At 41.4% G+C, this 26363-nt stretch overlaps 1 protein-coding gene across 1 annotated transcript in view; it reads right to left on the bottom strand.

Moving 5' to 3' along the window:
- Positions 1 to 670: 670 nt before the first annotated feature.
- The window catches only part of DST (dystonin), a 41963-nt gene continuing 16270 nt past the window's right edge, over positions 671 to 26363 (bottom strand). The window contains exons 2-3 of the mRNA XM_014943945.1: positions 19082 to 19270; positions 671 to 949 (exon numbers count right to left, since the gene is read on the bottom strand). Coding sequence (XP_014799431.1) covers positions 719 to 949; positions 19082 to 19270 — 420 coding nt within the window. The 3' untranslated portion in view covers positions 671 to 718. The remainder of the gene's footprint in view (positions 950 to 19081; positions 19271 to 26363) is intronic.

Below are 26363 nucleotides of genomic sequence, written 5' to 3'. Positions count from 1 at the left end.
GCGGGGGGCAGTGGGGAGCCCCGCGGGGGGGCCGGCTCCGCACTCCCCCCTCTCCCCGCCCCTTCCCGGCTCCGCAAAGAGGAGCTGCTGCCGCCGCCGTGCCCTCCGCCGGCCCCGGCAGCGCCCTTACGGTGCGTTCCCCGGGGATGCGGGCACAGAAAGGGAAGGGAGCGGTAGTATCCCCGCGGAGCCCCGCATCTTCCTGCCGTTCGTTTAGAGGCGGGTTTCCAAGCTTTCCGCGGGGAGAAGCAGACCTCCGCCCTGTTTTCGCCATCATCTGTCGCCTGCCCGGCGCCTCCGGCGCATCGGTCCCGCTCCCCATCGGTCCCGCTCCCCATCCCTTCCCGCTCCCCATCCCTTTCCCCCCCTCCCCTCCCGAGCGCGGCCCCGCACGGACAAAGAACCGGCGCCTCTCCCCGCACACCCCGCGGGGCAGCACCGGGCCTCCTCCTCTCCCCCGCTCCCGCCGCCTCCTTGGCGTTTGGCCGGTACCACGGGCTGAAATGGCCGAAACCGCCGCTAAATGCGTTTTCCCATCAAAGTTTAATGGGCGCACCTGCGCCTCGGCTGGGCTCGCTCCTTCCCCACCAATTCACCCGGGTGGAAAAAGCAGCCAAAGAGCTTAGTCACACACACACACCCCGACTCCATCCCCCCGCCTTCGGAAAGTCACAGCAAGGACGGAGGGGGTCCCTCTGCCACCCACCCCCCCTCTCCATCACCCCCCGGGCCGTTCCTTACCGGCGATGCGCACCACGGCCCTGTCGGCGGGATCCAACACGGGGCCGCCTTGGATCTTCCTCTTGGAGCGTTCGTGCCTGGAGAGGTTCCAGGGCAGCGTGTCCCCCGGAGCCGGCGACACGGTCCCCGACCTCTGGCTGAAATCTTCCTCGTCGGAAAAATCGGCGGAGGACGACATGGAGCATCGGTAGGACGCGTTACCGGAGCTCTGTACGGAGACAGACAGACAGACAGACAGACGGAGTGAGTTCGGGATGCGGGGAGAAGGGGGGGCTCCGGTATAGCACCGGCGGGTACCCGCCCCGCCTGGCGTGGAAAAGCATCTCCCGGGGAAAAAAGGCGGGGGGAGAGGGGATGCCGCTCACCATTGCCGGGAATTTGAGGAGGGGAGGGATGTTTTGGGGTGACCCTCCCCAAAAGCAGCCGGTCTGTAGCGGGAATGCCCGGGGAGAGCCGTGGCTGGGGCATCCAGCTGGGAAATGAGCCTCCCCCTTCCCCAACAATACACCCGGCAGCAGCGACAACAAGCAGGGAAAAAAAAAAAGAGACAGACAGACAGACAGACGGAGTGAGTTCGGGATGCGGGGAGAAGGGGGGGCTCCGGTATAGCACCGGCGGGTACCCGCCCCGCGTGGCGTGGAAAAGCATCTCCCGGGGAAAAAAGGCGGGGGGAGAGGGGATGCCGCTCACCATTGCCGGGAATTTGAGGAGGGGAGGGATGTTTTGGGGTGACCCTCCCCAAAAGCAGCCGGTCTGTAGCGGGAATGCCCGGGGAGAGCCGTGGCTGGGGCATCCAGCTGGGAAATGAGCCTCCCCCTTCCCCAACAATACACCCGGCAGCAGCGACAACAAGCAGGGAAAAAAAAAAAAATAATAAAATAAAAAAAAACAACCTTCCGGGCTACAAATCCACAGCGTTTGGCTCCCCCGCCAGGACGAAGGAAAGATTTTTTTGCCGTGACCGAGAGGTTTTGGGGGACAGTCCCCCGCCCCCGGGGAGGGAAGGGGAAGAAGGGGCAATAGGGTTTCTCCGAGGGGAGATTTACCCCCGGAGGACAGCTTTTGGTCCCGCTTTGCCAATCGGCTTCGGCAAACAAACGGCTGATGTCGGCTTAAAGGCTGTATCCACCTTCAGGCTTCCCAGCTACCCCCCCAAAAAATAAAAAAAGGCGGCTCGCAGCAATGTAAATAAGCAGTGATGCACTGCGGGGGTGGGGCTGCTGCCAGCTCTGGCTCCCTAAAGGCAGGTGTCTGACCCACAGCATCTCCAGGCCGAGCTGAGAATTTAGGATACGCAGGTTTATCCCCACGCGATGGGGGCGAGGTGCTGTTTCTCTCCTGCGTTTGCTGATGGGAGAGACTTGTGGTTTCTCCAGGGCACCTGACCGGAGAACGATGGGTTTGATGTACAATTTCAGGTGGGAGCTACTGGGACAGTCTTTAAGAAGTGTAACTCAATGCTGGTCCAGGTACGATGGTAATTTTTAGGGGTATGCTATTCTCAGTTTGGAGACACGTAGTATACTTTGTTTTGCAGAGACAGCCTTCATTCAACCCATTCCAGATTCCAGACTTTTTGTCACTAAAGCAGATTTTATTTTAGGCTTGTCTTGTAGCTCCTTTTTTTTTTTTTTTTTTTAATTTAAAGAGGGGCTTTAAATGTGCCTTTACTTACAAAAGAAATCTGTGCTGTGACCGAGAATTGATAAAATGTATTGTTGCTGAGATCTGATAAAATTTATTGTCTAAACCATTTTACTGGTGGACAAGTGAATGATCATTATTACACTGGGGGGGTATTTTATCCTTTTTGAAACACAAAACCTGCATAATGCAGAATACCACTGTGACGCACTATATACTATGAATTAAACTGCTGATAACATACAGTTAAAGAATTGGTTAAAGAAGAGTGGTTGCTCCTCCTGAGCTCCTTCACTTCTATCCCAATCCTGTTTTCTCCTTCTACGGTACTTCATGGGGAAGTTCAGAAGGGGAGAGAAAGGGAGGGAAGGAACATGTCAAACTAATTAACTGAATTCTCGTTTGCTGTATTGCGATGCAGGGAGAGCAAGAGGTAAGCGCGGAAAAACAGAAACATGAGCTGTTGTGATCTCAGCTCAGATTGCCCTCCTAATTAGCTCTAGTGCCAGGAATATTTTGCTGTGGGTTGATACAATAAGCTAAAACTCGCTGTGGGATCTTACAGAGGGATGGTCACAGACGGGCATCTTCCTGCTGGGAGCTGGGAGCGTGGCGCTCGCTGCAGGGCAGGCAGAGCACTCTGCTGTACCAGGTGGGGCTAACGGGGCCCTGATGTGCTTAGTCAGGGATTAGGTTTATTGTGGCCTGTCCTTAGCTCCAGATTTTGCCACAAAAGTGAAAGTGGTCCCTTTAATCCCAGCTCTGAACACCCTGCTTTGGGCCTATATTTTCCATTGGCGGCTCAGCGACCCTCAGTATCTTTGGATCCCACTGACCCACGCAGACAGATTTTGCATTTCAATTTCTCCACCTTCTTCATTTCTAGTTTATAATATGAAAATGGGAAAGAGCCCAGATGCTGTGTTGTGAGGGTGCTGTAGCGGTATTTTGTTAGTATTTATGTAGCAGCTTGGAATATGCAAGGACAAAGTACAATAGCAGTTGTTATTGAAGCTTTGAAGGAAAGATCTCTCAGCTCTCAGATTTATCTTTTAAAGAATTCTGTAATATTTATCCAGCAGCATTTAGCCTTTCTTCAGAAGTAGCCCATTCTTATTCTCTATAGTAACTCTTTCTATAGCTCCCCCTACCCTTAAAAATCAAAAGCACTGTTGAGTGACTGTTCCACATCAACCGCTGGACGTGTTCTCCGTACTCTCTATTGAGATATCAATTTTTAGAAAAAGGAGACTGTCCTTCTGCTCAGCTGTGCCACAGCACCGAAAGATGAGCTATGTGAGAAGACCCCAATCCCATATTCTTGAGAAATCAAACTGAACAGGCAACAGTAGAGCAATCTTTGGCCTCTGTATTCTGAGTTATCCCCTTCTAAGTTATTCTTCTACCTTACCTAATGCACACACTGACAAAATGGATGAACAAACCCCACTTTAGCTTAGTAACTCTTCTGAAATCATGTTATCTCATTTTCAGAACAAAGTAGGAAGCTCAGAAAGGAATTTTTCATAATAGCAAAATGTAACAAACTTGCATCTAAGAAATGCTAACTTCTAACTTGATTACAGTCTACTTTTTTATTCAGCCTGGAGGTGAGTTCTAAAAAATGTGTACACAGAGCTATTGAGCACAGAAGTATTTTTAAGCATCTCAACTTTGCTATTCCAAAGACATTTATGATGGAACTTAACTGCTCTGCTTTCCTTGATTAAATTAATAGCTTTGAGAAGTTTGTAATTGTTCTCTTTTTGCGTAGTTACACAATATCCCTCTTACCCCTCATCCCACTGGATTGTTTGTTTCTAGCGAACACGTTTTCCGTGCCAGAGCTGGAAGTCCCAAATAAGGCCATGATTACAGCAACATAGTAAGGAGTTTAGAAAACACAAAATAATACAGAACATCTGTATGTATCTGTATAGCACATGTGTATCTGTACTATCCTGAAAAGGCTTCCTGGCTGATTAGGACAGGATGTGAAAACAAACAAAAATTATTACATTCCATTAAAATCAAAATATGTAAGACAATTCTGCTATTTTTCTATAAAGCACATTGCTGTATGCAAGTGCAAAACATAACTGTTAATACTTCACAACACTTTTTTGGGTTACATGAGTGAAGTGTCTCTTATATCCACTAAAATATTGATCAGACACATCCTTCCTTAGCCTACTCTGGGACTTAGCAAGGGTCAGGGCTTCACCCTTCTTAGCTTGAAGGCGCCTGTAAGGGCACAGCCCAGATGCTATAGCTGCTTATTCTCTGCCTCTGATTATGCATTCCTTCTGCTCGTTAGCCTAAAGACTTCTCTGTAGTCTCTACTGTCTCTCAGTGGGAACTGTTGCATTTGCAAGCAGTTATGCATGTAACAGCTTGTGCACTGAAGCCTGTTGGTCCTACATAAGCAAATCTAAGAAGAGGGTGGGTTTTTTTTTTGCATTCAAAGTACAGGATTAAATTTAATGCATCTTTTCACCGTCGGTACCACAGGGGGGTGCAAACTGCACACAGAGTCCTCACGGCTATGTCTCAGGAGGCAAAGTGCCGGGGACAAGCATTTAGGAGAACAAAACCCATTCCTGCCTGTGTCTGGGGTTTTCTCTGTAATCAGGTGATTTGCAGCAGCCGCCTGAGTCAGGCTTCTTCGCTATAAAAGCGAGCTGATTTCCAGTAATGAGGGGCATTTCAAAGAAGTATTTAGTGTATTTCTTGTAAGAGGGATTTGGCCAAGTACCAAGGCATCATTTTTCTTTGGTGGGAGGGAAAGAAGGACTGTTTGTCACAGCTGCAGAAGATCAGGTGGAAACTAGGTGGAAGATGGTGTAGGTGGAAAAGGGTATAAGGTAACACACAACAACCTCTATCAGATAAGCTAGCCCTAAATAGGATCTGAGAGCCTGAAGAACACCAGCGGGTTTTGCACTGTCATCCCTCGAGGCGGAAGCATTAGCAGAGGTCAGGTTTGAAACTCGGTCAGGCAATCCAGCTGGCAAAAGCTGCCGAGAGGCTGAAACCGAATTATCATCCCACTGCAAAAATTCCCCACATCAGAGGTTGTGCTGGCCAACTGAATTCTACTCAAATATCTTGGACTTTCACATCTTATCTTTGAGAAGATTTTCCACTGCAGTGAGTTCTTTCATGCTGGTTTATGGAAGCACAGGTCAACATTGACTGAAATTTAATTTGCAGTTTAGTTGTGAGTTATTTATATTTCACTTATACTAAACTATCTTGGAATTCCTGGAATACGTTGCTCACAATGAACAAATATTAACAATTATTTATATTTCACTTATACTAAACTATCTCGGAATTCCTGGAATACATTTTCTTTTCTTTCATTATGTTCATTGCTCACAATGAACAAATATCAACAGAAATAAAGTGTTTGAATCATGGTTTTACTGAGTGTGTTTCAACAGAAATCCTCCTAATTTAGAATAATTTAGAATATTAATTGAATGTAGCGGGCTATTTTTATCCTTTAACATCCCAGATTGAATGATATTAAAGTGGATCAACTTTTAAAGTAAAATAACTTAATACATTTAAGACAAAATCTAGGGCAACTGAATGTTCCCATTAGTAAATCTTTACCACTTTAACCTGATTAGACTAAACATGATAATTCAATGCAGAATACAAAACATCCAGTGCATGTCATCAGGCTCTGCGAGTCCCTTGGGACTGCATGTTGTTAGAAATGATCAAAATTCAAAACAGATACACAAATGAAAGTACAAACAAGGGCAATGTAAAACTGACTATGCTAAGCTTAAAAAATAAACATCCACCAGTGGAGATGCAGCCATGTTAAATGAGTATTTTTCTCTGGTTCTGTGCCAGTCATTTAAGAGGACATCCGTACTTGAAAGTGCCTACATTACCAGGATATACAAACATATCTAGAAACTACAGAGTTTCTGGGTTTGTATTTAATGTTATAAAGCAATAAGCAGAAAGCTGGAAGGCAAACACACAAAATCTGAAACTCCGAAGCACCAACGGTTTGACTCTATCATAGGCATTTTGAGCCTGTGACTGTATTTATACAAGGAAATTCTGATACTTTCATAAGCTTTCTAACGGAGATGGGATCTTGTCTGGATGCTAGGAGGTCAATTTCTACCATTCCCCCACTTTGAAGATAACCTGACAGAGGCAACTTGCATGAAAGAAATAGGTGATACATGAGATGCAAGGTGCATAAAGGGCTAGATCCACAAATGTACTTGGACGTTGCAATACAGTTTTGTAACATCAAACCATGTTTAATGGATAACCACCTACTTACACATCTAAACCTGACGTGACGCAAAGCTGAGGTCTTGGTAGGAACTAAATAGTCAGAAAAAACTGGTCACTCAGGATGATGCAGCATCTCATTCTTCAGGGACATAAGACACCCCCCAAGCCTTCTTCTGAAATTGGTCTCAGTTATCTTGTCATAACAGCAGTGACCACTAGTTTCCTTTGAACCATAACAGAAGTGAAGCAGCTTTTTGCCTTTTCCTTAATGTCTTAAGAAGCTTGAAAGCTAGGCTGAAACCCTCATCTGCCAGCAGACAGCCCAGAGACTATTCTGCAACAGTCTCCTGGTTGTGGAAGCGGTACAGCTAAAACAAAAGAGAGTTGAAGATTTCTTGGTGTGGAATGAGGAAGGAGGAGCGTAGCGCTCTGCATTGGGACACGCCAGGCTCTCTCTGGGGAGAATGAAGTGCTGGGTTCTGATCCCTGCTCTCATGACTGCTTATACATCCTGCTTTAAGTGGTAATTGGGTAAAACAGTGAAGTAGTCCTTGAGTGAGACACATGAACAGAGGCAAAAGGAACCACAATCCAGCTCATTTACTACTTCTGCACAGACAGACCAAATTTAAATTACTTTTGGTCCAAAGTGATACCATCTTCTGGTAGCTAAAAAAAAAGAAAGTAGTGAATACTATGCTACAGCAAGTAGAGTTTCTGTTTCATTCACTTCTGGTATCAGTGACCTCTCTCAGGAGCAGAGAAGTTGAGAGATGCTCCACATGTGTAACTCCCTGTGAACTGCTGAGAGATCAGATACTGTCAAGATAATCTCCACAGGTCTCAGCTCCACCAAGGAAGAGGGCCATCTTATAGAGAAAAATAAGGCAGAAGGTTCCCTGGTGTGCATTTAAAGTATGTTGCTGCGCAAGGAAAACCTGCTTGCTCTTTTTTTCTTTTTCAAATGAATAAATTGAAAAGCGAGGCAGACTTCATTCAGTGTAACCAAGACCTGCATGTAAGTGGGGCCAAATAACATTCAGCTAACTAGCCATGTTGTGCCAAAGCCATCAGTTCTCTTGAAAAACTACTTAGGAAAACTGTGCTAACTAAAATTCTTTTTGAATGTCACTTGAAAATTAATATCATCATCAACATGACAGCCGTGATATATAACACATTTAATCCATTCCTTTATTCCTCACCTATTTCCCCTATTTAGCTTTTCAATATGAATTGTAGGATTTAATCTTGAAATAGCTTATTACATTATAGAAGCTGACAAGAAGGTACTGAAGGTTTTGCAGATGGGAAGATAATATTTTTGAGCTCTGAGTATCTGGGAAAATACAGCATGTGGAATAGGTATTTTAGTTGAGTTTTATGCTAAAACCATTAGCAAGATGTAAGTGCTACTTCCATTGTAATTACCATTATCTTGCTTTAAAATGAATGTTTCATAGATACTAATACCTAAAATGTCAGGATTTCACGGTCTCAAAATCATGAATTATTTCTGTGAAAGAAATGTCTATACTTTGGATGACTGCTGTATATAACTGTTGCAAAAAAAAAATCAACAAACTTCCCATTACCTAAAAATAAGTTCTGTATTAATTTTTAATTGCAGTTATTTTGCATCCATTCAGATTCCCCTGGTCTATCAGGCACAAAAGAGGATAATGTGACAGAACAACTAAGGTTTGAGGACTGCACACAGAGTTTTATCCTCTTCCTACACATACAAGGCCAACCATGTAACAGAGGAAGAGCCTGGAATAAGAAATCATCTACATTCAAATACTTTCCTCAGCCTTATAAAGTTCTCATTGTAGATTGTATTCTATTATATCTATGTTTTAATAGCAAACCAAATTACTGCTGCCAGAAAAGGTATGTAAGAGTATGAAAACACTCTGGACAGCAAAGAGCAAATTAAAATTCTAAGTAGCTTTTGAATCTCTGATGGGCACAGATTGTTTTCAAGAAAAAAATAAAAGGAGAAGATTTTTTTTTTAAGATAATAGAATGAAAATCTAAAACAGTGGTATTGACATGCTGCTTGTAGTAACAACTGTTAACATTCCTGACTCGTAAGTTTCCCTCCTTTTAAACATTCATTTGTTCTTTTCAAACTGTTTCATTCCCATGTTTTAAAACCAAGTTTCTAGACTTGATCCAGCATTCCATCAACATTTAACTATTTGAAAATACAGGTTCTTATCATTACACAACACTAGTAATACCGTTAATAATTAAGTCATCGGATTGTTTTCTCTTATAAAATACATTTTAAGTTGCCTTATCTTACGTTTGATTGAAAATCTTCCCTGCCTGAGGTTCATTTTCTTGAAAAGTTTTAGTCAAAGGCTGAAAGCAAGATGATGAAAATATCCAGTAGTTATTTGTCAACACTAAAAAAATATCCCAGGGATCTTTTCTGAGAAGGCTCTAGGCTTTAGGACAGATACTTCAAATATGAATATCCTTTAAGTTAGACATAGGCCTTTTGCCATCTCTGTTAAAAGTCTGTCCACATTTGTCAAACATCTTTGAGATATAAATGGCATCTGCTCTCCCCGTGATCTCACTGCTCTGATGAGAAAGCTGCTCCAGAACCTACTGCTCTCTCGTTTACAGGTAACCTTCCTCTGGTTGCCACCTGAAACGTATGCCTGGTCTTTCAATGTTAATTTCCTTCAATACCTTTTCTGCTTCCCTGATGTGTTGGTAGCTTTTACTAGACCTCCTCTCAGCCTTTTTTGGTTTTGCTGAGCAAGTCAACTTCTTTTAATCTCTCCTTATCTGCTAGCAGTACTTCTTTGCAAAGTTAAACAGTTTAACTGTTCCTAGGACCCAGGTGGCTACCAATGTGATTTTACCAGATTTTTATTTTTTAAAGGCCGTGTTTAAATTTATCAATTTAAATGTCTTCAGTTTATCAACTAAAATCCTTTCAGGCACCCACTAAACAAAGACTCTCACAACAAAGTGTGGCTGCCAGGCCAATACCCCCCCCTCACAGACTGACCAAGCAAAGTCCACCCGTGCAGCTCTTACCTTTGCTCTCAGGACACCCACCATCCCCACCGAGGACATGAGCAGGATGGGTCCAGCCTGCAGGTATGGAGGCCAAACTTATCTTTCTAATTAGCTCCCTGCTAATTAGTGGTTGCAGGCTGCTGGCAGCACGGGCAAGAGGCATGGAGAGCAGGGGAGGGCAGGCACCAGAGCCTTTCTTTTATGCTTTCTGTGACTCACTCGGCCGTGCTTGGCCAGCAAGAGGAAGAAGCCGTACAGTCTGAAGGTGGAGAGGACAAACACCGGAACCGGCACGCTGGAGGAAAGGGCTGGAGAAACACACTGAGACTGACAGCCTGAGGGATGGACACAGAGACCAACAGAGACTGGGAGCTGCAGCTGAGCAGCGTTCAAGGGAGCAGCAGACTGCATGGAGAAAGACTAGAGAAGAAACAGACCTGCCAAGGACCTGACCACCAGCCAGGACTAGGAACCATCAATGGTGGAGAGAACAGATCAGGGGACAGCTAAGGGTCTGACATGCTGGCATACCTGCTCTAGTGGGAGGTGTCCCTGCCCATGGCAAGAGGGTTGGAACTAGATGATCTTTAAGGTCCCTTCCAACCTGAACCAGTCTATGATTCTATCAAGCAGGTTATCAATCGCCTCAGCAAAAGGCTTTGAACAAGATTCTCTGATGAACGAGGAGGGCAGAAACTGTGTGTGAGGAGGTCTCCAAGAAGAGAGACAAGAGCCAAAGAAGGTACACATGGAGTATGCAACCAGAGGCTACAGGGAGATGCAAAAATCAGAGACTCATTCAACAAGTGCCTCAGAGCAACAAGGTGACTGACCAGGTGAGCCTGGGAAGGGCTGTGCAAGAGATGTGACACACAGGAGTGATGCAAGGACTGACAAAGCGAGAGGAGAAGGGCTGAAGTCGGCAGAGGAGTGAGGAGTGGGCAGCGATGAAGGAGCCAGCAGAGGGGCAGAGGCAGGGCAGAAGCAGGCTGGAGGAGACAGGGCAGAAAGAGCCACGCTTGGGAAGAATGAGCACAAGAGAGCACATCTCCCTAAGGAGCCCGGTAGGAAATGGAAGCTTCACCTCAACTCCACCATTAGTAAATATCTGAGAGTTCTTCTAAAAACTACCTCTTCCCCTGTCTTACTGATGCATATGGAGGAATACAAATGTCAGTAAGAAATTAAACACAAAGTTCCTGCTAAAATATTTTCCTTAAGGTTACAAAGTCAAGCACTAAAGTGTCACCAAATCCCAGGTTCAAGGTTCCCCACGCAACCTTAGTTCAGCCTGTTTATCTGTACATCATGATGCAGTCATAACGATGTGATCGCATGCTATTACACCTCCAGTGTCTTGCTCTTATTTAGCACAAATGATGGGTGACATTCACTCCATAAACAGTTGTTCGGTATTTCATTTTGTCATCTTTTGTTCAATGGGCAAACCCAGAACTTTTAATTGTTTCATGTTATTCAAATGCCAGTGTGAAGAAGAAATTATTCTTTCATAGACTGTTGTGTGGTACAGTAGTATCTGACTGCTTGATGAACACTAATAATCTTTTCCATTACACAGGAAGCAAACTGAAACCAGGAATGGATTTTGATACCAAGGTCCAACTGAGATGCCCACCCTTCAATCCCCAGGGCAGCACTCACTGCTTTTTAAAGAAATAAGAGATCCTCTCTCTTCCTGCAATCTCCTGTTTTATTCATTTACACACTTTACAACTTCAGCAGCAGAACTCCTACACACAAGAGTCATCCTAAGAGCACTTGCATCCTACGATGACTACAGAAAACACCCTGTGAAAAAACAGTATGCCATCATACAGTTAAAGTATATCACAACAGAGATGCATAATTGACTGAATTAAAGCTGCACGTGTGACCTTAATTCCAGCATTTCCTAACGTTTTAATACTTGCCTTTGCCAAACTATTCTTTTAACATAATACCCATGTGCAACGTTATATATAAATAGGAATGGCTAAGGGAGTCCCTTGCTATATAAAGATGTACTGTTTATGTGCCACAGTAGGATGTTACACAATGCAACTCTGAAGAGTGACTCCTGTGGCAGCAAAGGAAAAGGAAACATCTGCATTTAGACTCTATAATTACTATGCATCTATCAGACCATTTCTGGTCATTTTAAGTTGTGCAAACGCCACCATCATAACAAAATCACAGATGATTAATATTTTTTTTCAACCTTCCTTTAGCTACCGTACGGAATTTACTATTTATAATTACTTAATGAAATGTTTTTTCAGACAATTAAGGCCACTAGCATATTTAGCAGTTTGGGATTATATTACTACTGGAAGGACACTGGGATTTTACAAAAGAAAAATTCTGAACAGTTAAAAATTTAATTTCTCAGTGAGGCTGCGCTGCATACATGTAGTATGATTTTAGCAATGAACACAAATTCCCAGTTGATACAAATCATGGAAAAATGACGGTGGAAAACAAAAACCAAACCATCTTTTAATGCAGGGTGTTATAGCTCTATTTCTTTGAAACAACCATGAAAGAATATTTTCTCTCATTCGCTTCAAGCTCAGTAGCAAGGTAGCTTCACCTCCAAGGAGCAGTAAGATGCAAAGTCAGGTTTATGATGAAGCTACTGCAATCTGAACAAAAATGTAACCCGCCGTTTAGAAACAGCAAACCACCATACTGGGAAGTGGTGTCAAAGGTGTTTATTTGATAGTAAGCACTATTTTTACATCAAAAAGAGTGTAATTGGCTATGCTGCTTACTTTCTCCTCCCCCCCCCCCCCCCCCCTGGTCAGCAGTATGGTTTGAAAACACTTCCTCCACTCCAGGTGGGAGTTTTTTTGTGAAAGAAGAAATAAATCCTAAGCCAACAGCTTGCTGAAACAAATGGTGGCAGTCTCTAAAACAAACAGTCCATTATGGAGTGAAAAAAACAATGAAAATTATTTTCATGAATGTGAGAAGTCTTTGATTTAATATTTTTTTTTCCTTGTTTTCTATTTTTCTTTCTTTCCCCCCCCCCCCCCCCCCCCAAGGCTAGTTCTGCTGCTTTCTTTTTTCTGAGCTTGTAAAAGAGAATAGAAGTCAAAGTCACATCCTACAACAAAGATTGCTTAGTGCTGATGGTGCACTTTGACCCTGACTTTCAACACTTTAGATCAAACAGAGCCAGGCTGGTTTCAACTCTCATCCCATTTTCACTAAATAAGCATTTGCCCTGGGTATGAAAATTGATACAGACAAAACAAAAATTATATGGAATCAGCTTAGCTATCAAGACAAAACCTGTTATATTAGTGGGCTTTGCCCACAGTGCAGGATGATTTGAAACTGTGAATAGAAAAATAACAATAGATTTGATGCTACTTGTAACCACACAAGTACCAATCTAAGTAAATACACTCAAGCATGATCATGCCACAGGGACAATTAATTCAAATGACCTTAACTCTCCAAATAAGAGCTAGCAGTGAAAAGTCAGTTAAAGTGCTCTAAATGTGGACTTGTATTGTTACTGCTATGCTTATTTCTATTTATTTTTACATGTATGTGTCATCAATAATTATTAGCACTATTGCAATTAACTCTTTCTTTTATCCTATGCTTAATAGCTGTAGCAACTAATTCATAGGGAAAAAATCAGTAGAAAGACAATTCAATAATAATTTTAAATCTCAGATCTAATTCTCAACATGTTACTATTGTGTTTTAACAAAAAGTAGTTTTAAAAGTTGCAAAGACATCACCTCCCTGGCCTAGTGAAACTCATGGCAATCCACCTTTAAGAAATTCCTTCCAAAAATCTAAACTGCCTGGGAGTTGGGCAAAAGGAGTGGAAGAAACGGGCAATTGCTACAATGCAATAGCTGAGCTGCAGGGTGGAGAGGGAAAAGCAGCCAAGAGGAAATGGGGAGGAGGCAGCAAGGGAGGAGGTCACAGGAGCCAGCACAACAGCGGGAAAATGAAGTCCGCGATCAACTGTTTATGAAGAATTTACCAGTGAGGAGTTGTTTACTATAAGAAAAGCAATAAAACACAATGTTCCAAGAAAGAAATGTAAAGTCTCTTGGTAGGGATGTGTATGTTTGGAAAGAGAAGAGGTACCTTAGAAACCAAATGGCCACTGAAGGCTTTCTCTTCATTTCGGATGACAGGATTTAGCTCTTATAGATATATTTGCAAAGATCCTACACACCTAAAATAGGTTGCTTGAGGTATTTTAAAAAATGTCTAAGATGGCTAGATGCTTAAATCTTGTTAAAAACTTTACAGATCAATCATCTAATAAACTCTCAGGTGCTTCTCAAAATCCTCATCAATATCCTTTAGGTCTTAAAGGAAAAAATGCAATCCTTTTTTCCCTTTTTGTATTCTTCAGTCACGTTCCCTGCATTTCTTCATTGTGATTGTGCTCAAATTATCTCGAGAAAATGCAATCCTTTTTTCCCTTTTTGTATTCAGTCACATTCTCTGCATTTCTTCATTGTGGTTGTGCTCAAATTATCTCGAGAGAGGGGGGGTGTGTGTGTGTACACAGGCATACATGCATGCAGAGTTGTGTGTGTGTGTGTGTGTGTGTACACAGGCACATATGCATGCAGAGTCTGGTAGCTCACAGCTTTGTCATACATTCTGAGAATATTAATACAATGTTAATAAAAATGCTGAAGGTGAACGATGATATGATAACGTTTTGCCATATTTGCTTCTAAATGTGATTCACAGGAGACACAATCCAACACAAGCAGATGTCCCCAAAAGAAAGAAGGTGGGAATGCAATCTATAGATTAAATAGCTAATACTTGGAATTAACCAAGTCTTGTGCAGGGTAATGAGTAATTTTTGTCTGTTGTTTCTATTAGGTCATTCAAATATCAAATAAAGTACATCATGGTATTGGAAAATTAGTAAATAACACCAGAGTAAGAAGAAATGGAAATTAACAAAATAAAATGGCAATTACTTAGTGGGACATATAAAAAAGTTCTAAAAAACTCTGTAGAACAACTTCATCCATATGAAAAATTTAATTTCAAGTAAGCTGAGCGTCAACTCGTACCCAGACTTGTTCTGTAAATCATTTGGTATCAGTTGTTTAAAAGACCTCCTAAGTGTTTTTCTTGCAGAATTGTAATACTGTTTTTCTCCTAAGTTTTAATGCTTAAACACATAAAAGCAAAAACCATGACAGCAGAAGAAGACTGTGGATGGGACAGCTTATGGTTTTAGATGCATTAGAAACTGATTAACTTTGCTTTCAACCTTACATCATGGGAGTCATTACAGGGCAAGTTTCACTTCAGGCATGGGAATTGTCTCAGTGGAGCCAAATGAAGATGCTCCCAACAGTAGATTTTTCACCTGTGTCCTCCCAGACATCTGTCCTTCCTTTCAGTTCCCTTGTAGTGACTTGTAGCAATGGTGCACCCTCCCCTAAGGAGCTAATCACTAGCTAATCACCTCAATGTATGCTGGTGCTACAGCACTGGGACGAAATAGACCAGTAAGTTTGGATGTATAAAGTACAAGGCTTTTGAGTACAAACAGGGATTCCCATCTGAAAGTGAAGGAGCCAGGTTTATTTATGGCTCGGTCCCTGCAGTCTCATCTGCCGCCCATCTCACAGCGATACTGTTATGACAAATGCAAGTACAAATTTTGGGTACTATATCTCATGATCTTAAATAGTCCTCGGTGGCTGCATGAGTCAGGCAATTCAGGAGCCCTTCAAACTGTTGAACAATGGAGATGTCACAAGACACAGCTTTGACAGCATGTCTTTTCAACTATGTATCTAGACATACAGGTGCAATTAGACTTTGGTAGAACTATGTATCTAACTAACCCCACAGCTCAGGAGCCAGATTTACACAGTTTACACAAACTCAAGGCCATCTTTTGGCTCCAGGCCAGCACAGGTAACAAAGCTATCAATAATTTGCAGACTTTTATACTTTTTGCCTCAGAGCAGATAATTCTTTTAAATATAGATAATAAATGCTTGTAATAAAGCCCGCAGTTTAATATTTGCCCTGGAGAAGTATTGCTAGACAGCAGTGGGCTCACAACAGGAGATTTTTGCACATCCTTCCACACCTTCAGAAAATTTAACTACCTGTACAGAACCAGCTATCTGATTCTTGAAAGGAGTGATATGTAACGCTCCTTTGACTTGCATGAAGTTAAAGAACACCCTTCTGTTTCTTCTCCAGAGTTCCTGGGTGTGAAGTTGATGTAAAACTGTCACCTATACAGAATGTCAGCACAAATAATACAGCCACTAATGAGAGGGTGACGTACAGGGCACAAGATACAACAACGTGCCATAAAAGGGGTGAGCTACACCCCATTATGTTGATGTTGCACTGCAATAAGATGGATAAAATAAAGTGAAAATGGCTATGAACTCTGTCTGGTAAGGATCAGTATTAGGACAAAATGTATTTAATGTCTTCATCAATGACTTGGAAGGTGTAAAAATATAATGAAATTTTCAGAGAAAACTAATGTTCTACTTCTGCAAAGATCTGGTCATGTAGATTTTCAAGGGGAGCAATTATTGTCTTCATTGGGATTACTCCCATACACACCATTACACCTAATTTAGTTCTGACAAGATCAGGGACAATACTGGAAAGACCTCAGATTGCTACATAGAAAGTGAGAAATAATCCAAGCAAATTCAGATAATTATAGCTGTGGCTAGGAAATTGCAAAACAAATTTAGACACTACAAAACCAACCAAAAAAAAAAAAATAGTCTAAATTAGTAGGAATAAGAAAGCCTAGCATCTAAACACCCAACAAAACTTCTAATGAAATATCTGAAAGGTCTTTAAGCATGTATCTTAATATGGCAACAAAACAGATTAACATATGTTAGGATTGATTACTCAAAAAATTTCCCAGAGTAAAGAAAAATTTTTCCATAAATCTGTTTTATAGTCACTTTGGAAATACCATTCTCTCTTGTCAGAAAATAAGACAAAAAAGAACAAGTAGGAAAAAAGCAACAAAAATGATCAGAAGAAGAACTGGTTTATGAGGAGAAATTATGTCTAGTTAGCAGACTTCATACATCATTTTTTTTCAAGTGATGACTAAGCAGGATATGGCCATAGTTGCCTACAAATATTTCCATAGTGTAAACATCAAGACAACAGATGATTTATTTAAAGTGGTTCAAGTGGGCAGAGCGAGGAATAACAGGAAAAAATAATGGAAAGAAATGATGCAGACTAACAAGAGCATTTCTGGCACTGAATCATGTAAAGCTGTACAAAGGCCAAAAGTCTCATCTTCAAGACGTTGAGACTAAGTGGAATGAAGCTGCAACAAACTGCAGGATGGAGGATGTGACTGCGTGGAGCTTCACAACGTTGCAGTGATTTGTCATGGCATGAACCTTACTCACCCTGTCACCTTGGCATTAATAATACATTCAGAATAACTTACAACGTCCATAAGAAATTAAATCGGTGACTTATGTTTTCTGGATCATAGTCATATCATATCAAGATAATGATTTATTCTTTTTTTGTAGAAATGTGAGTTCATGGAGGCTGTAGAACGAAAGGCTATCAGAAGAACTACGTAACGTTGCATAAAAGATACACCACAAAAGTAGTTTCAAAATAGTGACATAATGATAACAGCACTGAAGAGAATTTTTCTCTAAGTCTGAGACTTACTGGTTTAGTGGTAGGTCTTGTCAGACACAGCAAAGACCCACGAAATGACAGGAAAGTGAAGTTACATAGTAACACTGCGCATTTTCTATTCTTACACTTTTTTTTTTCTTTGCTGGTCCTGAATTCCCTGACATGTTACTGACTTTGGAGAAAAGCAGGGGTTTCTTAGCTTCACTAATCCAGTCTTCAAAGCCTGTTTTGCTGCTTACACCATTTCCACAGTTTTAGCTCTTTAATTCACCACCAGTGATGCTCTTTTTCCCCTGTTAGTAATCAGTGGCAGTTGGTAATAGCCTCAGCAATTACAGGCAGGCTTACCCTTGGCATAGGCCTACAATGGAAAAAATATGAAGAGTCAAACAAAAAAGTGAACTGAAAAAAAAGGATTGGAATGTAAAATAATAGAGAAGATGATGGAAGAGATGAAAGAAGGATGACAAAGCTGGGAAAGGACCAGAAGAGAGCCTGGTTAGAGACTGGAGACCTAGTAAGAATAACAGAGTTAGACAAAGTAGTCTAGAGAGCAAGCCAGGATGGGAGTGAAAGGAAGGTGGTTAAGAAGAAAGGAAGATCAGATCCTTTAAGAAGAGCAGAAGTCAAATCCATCATATCAAATTAAACCACAGGAACAGCAGTTGAGGAAAATAAATAATAAGTAGAAGCAAGAGAGAACAGAGGAAACTGGGCAGTAGTCAAATAAAAGCAGAGAAACTAAATGTAACAGCTAAAAGGTAAAAATTCTGACAGTTGTTGGCTGCTCTGGCCTTCTCTTCCTTGCACAAGTTTCTTGCTCTCTCAGGCAACGTACTTCCATTTGGGAATGTTCTTTCTAAAACCAACTTCAGAGCTTACTGGTAATTCTTGGTGCTCAGTTAACACAAATCTAGGAAGGTTCACTTCGGTTGGAGCAACCTCGAGAGACTCTTTTTTAGGGGATGCTCAATAGTTACCTTTTTAAAATAACTGGCATAATAAAAGTAGTTCAAGCCCCTTAACATTGGCACAGGTAAGTTAGTCAGCAAATGCATCAAAGCAATGAGCTCTCCTTAAAAAGAGAAATGCATTATGTCTGCAGGATATATCTTCACATGCATTTACATTAGGAATTGTCTCAGTGTTTCAATGAATTGTCATGTTTCCTCACTAAAAGTAAGTTATAAATATTAAAAGAACTGGGTGTAGACCAAGCCAAGGAGCAAAGAACAATAGGACTTGATACACGTTTTGTTGAGCAAAAATATTGCAAATAGTGCATAAAGCAGAAGAGCCCTCAAAATTGCACCTAGACATGAAATGTAATACAAATTTGGTTCAGGACATAGAATCTCTGATAAATGAGATTGAGTGAGGAATTTCAATAACATAAACAAATGTTATAAACATCTGTTAAGTAATATCACTATAAAACTATCAAATGAAGTGTCTTATTTGAATATTGACTATAGAGTGAATATCAAATAAAAATCAAAATTAAAAAAGCCCTCTTCAGAACCTGACTTTTTGGTATTATGAATCAACATTAAATACAATCTGACAAGCTTATGTCTAGATTCACTGAACATGAGAACAGAAAAAGATTTTTAAATTGAGGAACAGAATATGGATGGCCCCAATCTGACAATTATATTACATCCCTCTATACTATACTTTGGTATTATATCCCTAAAGGTAGAATACTTACAGGTTTTCGAGTTGGGGTAACTTGAACAGAATGATAAAATTCTGGTTGAACTCGGCTGCTTTTCTTGATTTTTCTTTTTCTCACAGAAGTTTCCTGCTCACTTAGGTGGTGAGCTTCAACTATAGGTTGTGTTTCCTCAAGCCGAGGGGCTACGCGTCTTCTAGCATGACGAGGACTTGATCTAAAGCCCTGGAAAAGAAAAAGCCATCATTGTGCTTGACATCTCCCAGAACAGACCCATGTAACAACAGGAAAATCATACAGAACCTTAACAAGGTACAAGCATGCTCATCATTAACTAATATATTGTCCATATATGCTGCATGTAACAATAAAGAGACATTGCCAAGTACTATTAATATCATATTTGGGTTTTATGTCTCAATTATATTTATTATTGACAGCTAGTAGCAGTAACTCCTGTTGCTCTTCTTTCTAAGCTCACGCTTTTAGTTATTTATAACTAAATAGTTCTAATTTAAAATTTATAATTACAATTTTCCAAGTTAATTCTTGGCCTCATGAAAAATTGTTTCAGAGAGCGTGAGCTGAAAAGGTACATTTTTTTCCAAGAATGAAAGTGAAGAAAATTTGGTAGCTAGCAACACTTTATTATGACTAACAGTTCTGTTAAGAGTTATGATGCTGCTAGATTTGGGGAAGACCTTACCATTTGGAATAAAAGAATTAAGACAGAGTGCTGTCTTTTGCTATAATCTGAGAAATACATGTCTATTTGGCCAAATTGATAAACTTAGGAGAAGCTTCACAAATGCTTTTTAGAGGCTTGCTGTGAAAACCTCTGAGCATCATTCAGAATGTCTCATACCCCTAAATAGCCAAAACACATTAACATGTATTTACATAGACATGCTAGTAATTGCTACAGATACACATTGCATGCAACAGATGATGGAAAAAGGTTATTGAAGTGCCAAGGTGAAGTATCAGGTGATGTGACTTCCACGTAGCAACCTTCTACTGGACAGGAGGGACGGGAATAGAGCCCAGCTCTACTTAGTCCATCTGAGAGGCTCACTCTTGTGGTGCATCAGGGCTACCAAATATATATGATGGAAAGATACCACCAAAATTCCCTGAATTGTTTTTTTATGATCCCTCCCTATTTTATTGAAGCAATAGAGTCAGACTACAGGTAAGGCCAGACTTTGACTCCCTGAATCTTCATGGTAGCAAGACCCTGTCTGTCTCAAGCAAGGCAGGCAGCCTAGTGGAAGCCACTGCAGCCAGCAGACCCGCACGGATTTAGGAAGATCTCTAAACATTCAAAGAGCTACATCTGTGAGATAATCTGCAAAGGGAAAACTCATTGCCCCATTTTCTTTCTACACTGTGAAACAGCTAACAGATACTTACAAGTTGTATCATTCAACATGATAGTAGGACTGTTCACGATGACAGGGAAAAATACAACACAGGGACCCTACTATTAAAGAGTTTACTTCTTGTGTAAAGATCTATTACAAAAACCTATTACTGTGCATCAAGGATTATTCCATAGTAAAAGAAAATATTCCTTAAGAGACCAAAATACCCAGCAAATCTGAGTTCTGAAATCAGAAGAGATTTTCTTAATGTTAAATGCATTATGATTCATTTACTGGCTACTGGCTGAAGCCTGGTCATACCCCCTGTGCTGCAGCTGCTCCCTCACCGCGCTCCCGTCCCCATTAGCTGGATAAAACTCTTTGGGAAAGTATGTTTATGTAACAGAAGATTTTGGTAGAAGCTAAGCAGCTCTAAAAGTGCTTAGAGACGCATGCCAAACAGGGATTTCAGTATGTGGGTCTCTTTCACTGAATGACTTCACCTCAAAATACTTCAAGGTTTACTGATTATTATGCTTTGATACGAAAAAGTCACTTGTGACTTCCAGAAAAGCCTGTTTATAGACATTGCTGCTCCTTTGTATTTTATATATTTTTCTCTTTTGCTAGCAAGAAAATGGGATCTTTATCTCTTTAAGAGCTCATCTGCTGCTGTTTGCTGAAGCTTATTCTTCTCTTGAAGTCATAATCTGCCTGCAGTATCACAAATGGTTGCTCTGGGGAGGATTATAATGCAATAAAGGCAGAGGATCATGATTTCAGGTGGAAAATTAATTCCATATCAACAAAGATAATGTCACAAGGGCAGAGTCCTCAGACCAAGCCCCAAAATGCTTACTCATTCCTGCAATGAGATTTTGCCAGAGCAAAAACCCAAATCTGGTAAACTTCAAAATAAAATGAAGGCTGAGTCAAAAGTCATATAATGTGTGGGAACTGCCACTCCTCTGCTCCATGCAAGGTTAGAATGGCCAGTCATTCCTTCCCAATGGTGAAATGAACAGACTCTCCTTGTGTCATCTGCATTATTTATCCTTCAGCTGAACCCAAAATTGAACACGTCATGGTATTACAGCAATCAAAATTAAAAAGTATGAAAATGACACAAATACCTGTTTGTCAAAGAGAGCGCTATTTTAGATGTTAAGTCAGTGCTCAGAGGAGAGCAGAAAAATATTACAAAATATTTAAGGATGCACAGCACACAACCTGAGACCAAATCACTGAGCAAATGCTAGAGATTTTAAAATCATGCTGGCAAGACAGTGAGGTTGCTATAACACCATTAAGCAGCTTGTAGTTTCCAGTATCATGTGAATGCTGTGTCACTGGACAGTGACAAACCTTTTCTTGTTCTTTGCATTGAGAGTTGCCCATTCCCTACTGCCTGACTCATGTTTATGCCGGTACAATTTTGACACAAGGCAAACCAAACAAGTAGGACTTCAAATATATTTTTTCAGAAAATCTGTTTTCTTCCAAATACTAAAATAACTGCACAAAGCGCACACAACATTTGCACTAAAAAGCATTTTTCCTTAAACTAACAGCTCGAAGGACCACCAGAACTAGTTTTAGATATCAAAGAGGGAGACAGGAGGCAAGCAGGGATTATCTCCTCTCCAAAACCACCCATGCACATCCTCCTAGTTACTCTGTTTGAATCCTCAAAGATTGATCCTCCTAATCATCCTCTACAGTCAGCAGGAACAGAGAGGTGTCTCTGGAGGCCAGTGCGGAGCCAAAGCCTCCTTCACCTACTCTCAAGAGAGCTGTTCTGTCTTTGGAAGGTGGCTGGGGATGAAATACATCTTTGTGAATTAATCCTTTTATGTCTTTTCTAAAAGTGTGGGTTTTTTTATGGAATGAAGTGTGGTAATATTGAAAGGACCCGTTGTGTCTATCTTTATACCCCAACCAACGAAGAATGTTGCAAGCCCGGGTGCTGCGTGCCAGAGCACACAACCCAGCGGTTGGGTAAAATTACTTCTACTGTAAGAGGTTTTGTAAAAAAATATCTTCTTATCCAGCCAAATTTGAATTTCACAATGAGTCATTGACTGATTTCTTGCGTATAGAAACACAGCATAGGGTTCCTCTGACCAAGGCTCAGCAGACCTTCCTGCCCTGAGTTCCCTTTTGAGCCACCAAAGAAAAGGGAGGGAAGCCCCAGCTGACTGCCTCAGTCACAGACATCTATACTGGAAGGATCCAAAATTAGATAGGATGGATCAGACCCATGCTGACTAGGTTTTGGTCTGCCTTCGATACAGTATTCAGCATTCCATATATATTTTACTATCAGATTTCCTCTTATTTTCCTCCTACATGAAATAGTTCCAGTCTCTTCCATCCCTTCTTTTTTTTGTGAGATTTTACATGTCCTTATTCCCAGACATCACTCTTGCTGGATCCCCACAATTCAGCACAGTAGTCTTAGAAATTTGTATTACTGATATATGTAATACGATAGCATGTTTTTCCTTTCTGTTTAAATATTTCCCTTCCCATCCCATCTACTTTTCTGATCAGGGTATGCATCTGAAAGATGTCTTCACTGAATTGCCAGGAGTAATTCAAAAGACTGTTTCTGGAGACCATAAAATTAAAAATTAATAAAGTGGATAAACGACTTTTCTCTGTAATATACCCAGCCTTGCATTTATGAATGTCATGTGTGTTCACTTGCCCCATTCTTCAGAGCTTTTTCAGTGTGATCTGGTATTCGATAACCAAGTATGTGACAATCCCTGTTATATTTATTCCTAGCCCATTCATTAATATAAAAAAGCAGGATTTTGAAACTTCCTAAAAGACTTGTCTACCTTTGGCTTTTTTTATTCACAGATGAGAACATCTTGGATAATGTGTTGAACCTTTTCCTTTCACTTCCTTAGTTTTTGTCCATTTCTTTTTCATTCTTTGTTTGATACTTTAATAGCACCATATGAATACATTAGTGCCATGCCATGTCTGCATTGGTGAGATGAATGTTTGACTTTTCCATTCTTTCAATGTATGATTGTATTCTGTTATCTTTAACCATATTCATTCTTCATTTTTTCCAGTGTGTAAATATTTTATGTAGAATATATTGGGTGTCAGAATTCTAATCTTAGAACCCAACCTTTCCAGGCAGTGTGTGTTTTCAAAGTCACTAAACATTAACTTTGAGAGAAGTAAGAGTGCATTAGCTGATTTCCAGCTGAAGTCAACAGAAATCTTTGCATTAACTTCAGCAGATACTGGACTGCAGCCCAATTTACCTTCTGGCAGAACTGCAGTAAACCACAGAAAATGCCCTAGCTAGCACTAAGCCACAATTCCACACCTTAAGAGGAATAACAACAGAACTCAACTGTGTTTGCAAATGCCTTTATGGATATTTGAGTGAGTCCTGTAGATTAGATGCACTTTTGCAGATGTGCTAATGAATATCAAAGCCAAAGGAAGCTCAGATAGGATATCTGACTTTGCTTGCTTTCAAGGTTTTTGACAGTGGTTGTGTATGCATGAGAATTGTCATCTATTACCATTGTCAATTAATGGCCTCGAGAAGCAGTTTTTGAATTGTCAGTTACTGCCTGTTTAAAGCTTGGAAACTTTCATGTATATGCAACCTACAACATCTTAGGGCCTGGAGACATTAGTATGCACAGTATCAAAACCCTTCTCAAGGTACCGGAGTTCTTAGCTGTTTTGCAGAGAGGCTGAAATAGAATTAAACTGTATAGTTGAAGTACCTACTTGAACTAAAAAGGCAGGTCTAATTAATTAACTTTGTGGTATCGAATTCCCCTGCATGCTGAAAGAGAGAAATTGGAGAGTCTTTCTCTGCACATATAAGCATACATATATATGCATCTGTGTTGTAAGAACAGTTTTAAGTTAAGAAGTGACCAAGATTGCATTATTTCCTTTCTTCTCCCATAGTGATTTCCATCCCAAATACTCTCAGTTTACAAAGAAATAAAAAAAAAAAACAACTCCACAACTCTTATTTAACTGCCAGTTCTTGCAAGTTCAACTGCAAGAAAACCAAAATTCAAAATCTAGGATTCAAGTTAAGTCCCCCAAACTACTTATAACATCCTCTCTAATAGTCAAGATTGCTAATTAAAGCTAGCTCTTCATTTTCTATAGCAGAAGGATTGCCTACACTCACTCAGTATATTAATTCACAAATGCACAAGGAGGAAGCAACTGCATTTACTCTTTTTTCTTGGTTTTATCAGGTCTCAAAAAACAGACTGCAACCCTTTTATGTGGTTCTCTTGATCTATTTTCTTTTTTTTTTTTTAAATCTTAACTGAGAGTTACTCCTGTAACGATCTGAATCAAGATTTAAAACAACAATTTTACATTCAATTTCTCATTCACTTTGTCATTACTCCTTCATTCACTGATGCTTCTTTGCGTGCCTTATGCTTAACTTTAAGAGACAGTATTCTTATCTTCCAAAACCTAAACTCTAAACAGTGCTGGAAGCATTTCTCAGATACCGAAGACTGTGATTTGGCACGTGTCATATTCCAAGACAAGTCCACACATTCAAAGGGATTAAAATCAATTGTCTTTTACATAACCTAAAGAAGATTACTTTTCATAGAATCACAGAATCATAGAATTGTCTAGGTTGGAAGGGACCTTCCAGATCATCTAGTCCAACCATCAACCTAACTCTGACGAAAACCATCACTAAACCATATCACTATGCACTATGTCTAGCCATCTCTTAAATACCACCAGGGATGGTGCCTCAACCACTGCCCATTCTAAGGTTTAGTAACCCTTTCAGCACAAAAAAAATTTCCTAATATCCAATCTAAACCTCCCTGCTGCAACTTGAGGCGATTTCCTCTCATCCTATTGCCAGTGACTTGGGAGAAGAGACCGACCCCCACCTCTCTACACCCTCCTTTCAGGGAGTTGTAAAGAGTGATAAGGTCTCCCCAGAGCCTTCTCTTCTCCAGACTGAACAACCCCAGCCCTCTCAGCCTGTCCTCATAGAGAGCTGCTCCATCCCTCTGATCATCTTTGTGGAATTCTCTGTGTCATGTGGCCTTTCTGCTTATGGGGTTCAGGTGGAACCTCCAGGCCGCTCTGACACACCAGGCTCTGCTCACAGCGCTCCCTGGGGCCGCCTTTTCTGGGAGCGAGAGGGGTGCGGCTGTTGGTACTGCCCCCTCCCCGCCCCCCAGCCTTTCCTCAGACTCTGCAAGACTTAGGGAAAAGTCCCCCTTTTCTAATTTTTTTTTTTTTCTTTTTTTTTGCCGTGAACCCCCTCCTCTCCCCACCACCAGGGATGGTGCCTCAACCACTGCCCATTCTAAGGTTTAGTAACCCTTTCAGAACAAAAAATTTTTCCTAATATCCAATCTAAACCTCCCTGCTGCAACTTGAGGCGATTTCCTCTCATCCTATTGCCAGTGACTTGGGAGAAAAGACCGACCCCCACCTCTCTACACCCTCCTTTCAGGGAGTTGTAAAGAGTGATAAGGTCTCCCCAGAGCCTTCTCTTCTCCAGACTGAACAACCCCAGCCCTCTCAGCCTGTCCTCATAGAGAGCTGCTCCATCCCTCTGATCATCTTTGTGGAATTCTCTGTGTCATGTGGCCTTTCTGCTTATGGGGTTCAGGTGGAACCTCCAGGCCGCTCTGACACACCAGGCTCTGCTCACAGCGCTCCCTGGGGCCGCCTTTTCTGGGAGCGAGGGGGGTGCGGCTGTTGGTACTGCCCCCTCCCCGCCCCCCAGCCTTTCCTCAGACTCTGCAAGACTTAGAGAAAAGTTCCCCTTTTCTAATTTTTTTTTTTCTTTTTTTTTGCCGTGAAGCCCCTCCTCTCCCCGGCAGACCTACCGGCCGCGGGGCCGTCCTTCGCCGAGTGCCCGTTGCCGGCGGTTACTCCCCGTTTGAACCTGCCCCCGTTGCTGC

Source organism: Calidris pugnax, unplaced genomic scaffold (genome assembly GCF_001431845.1).
Source record: "Calidris pugnax isolate Ruff unplaced genomic scaffold, ASM143184v1 scaffold105, whole genome shotgun sequence".
Classification (NCBI taxonomy): Eukaryota; Metazoa; Chordata; class Aves; order Charadriiformes; family Scolopacidae; genus Calidris; species Calidris pugnax.
This window is presented reverse-complemented; position numbering and strand designations above follow the sequence as displayed.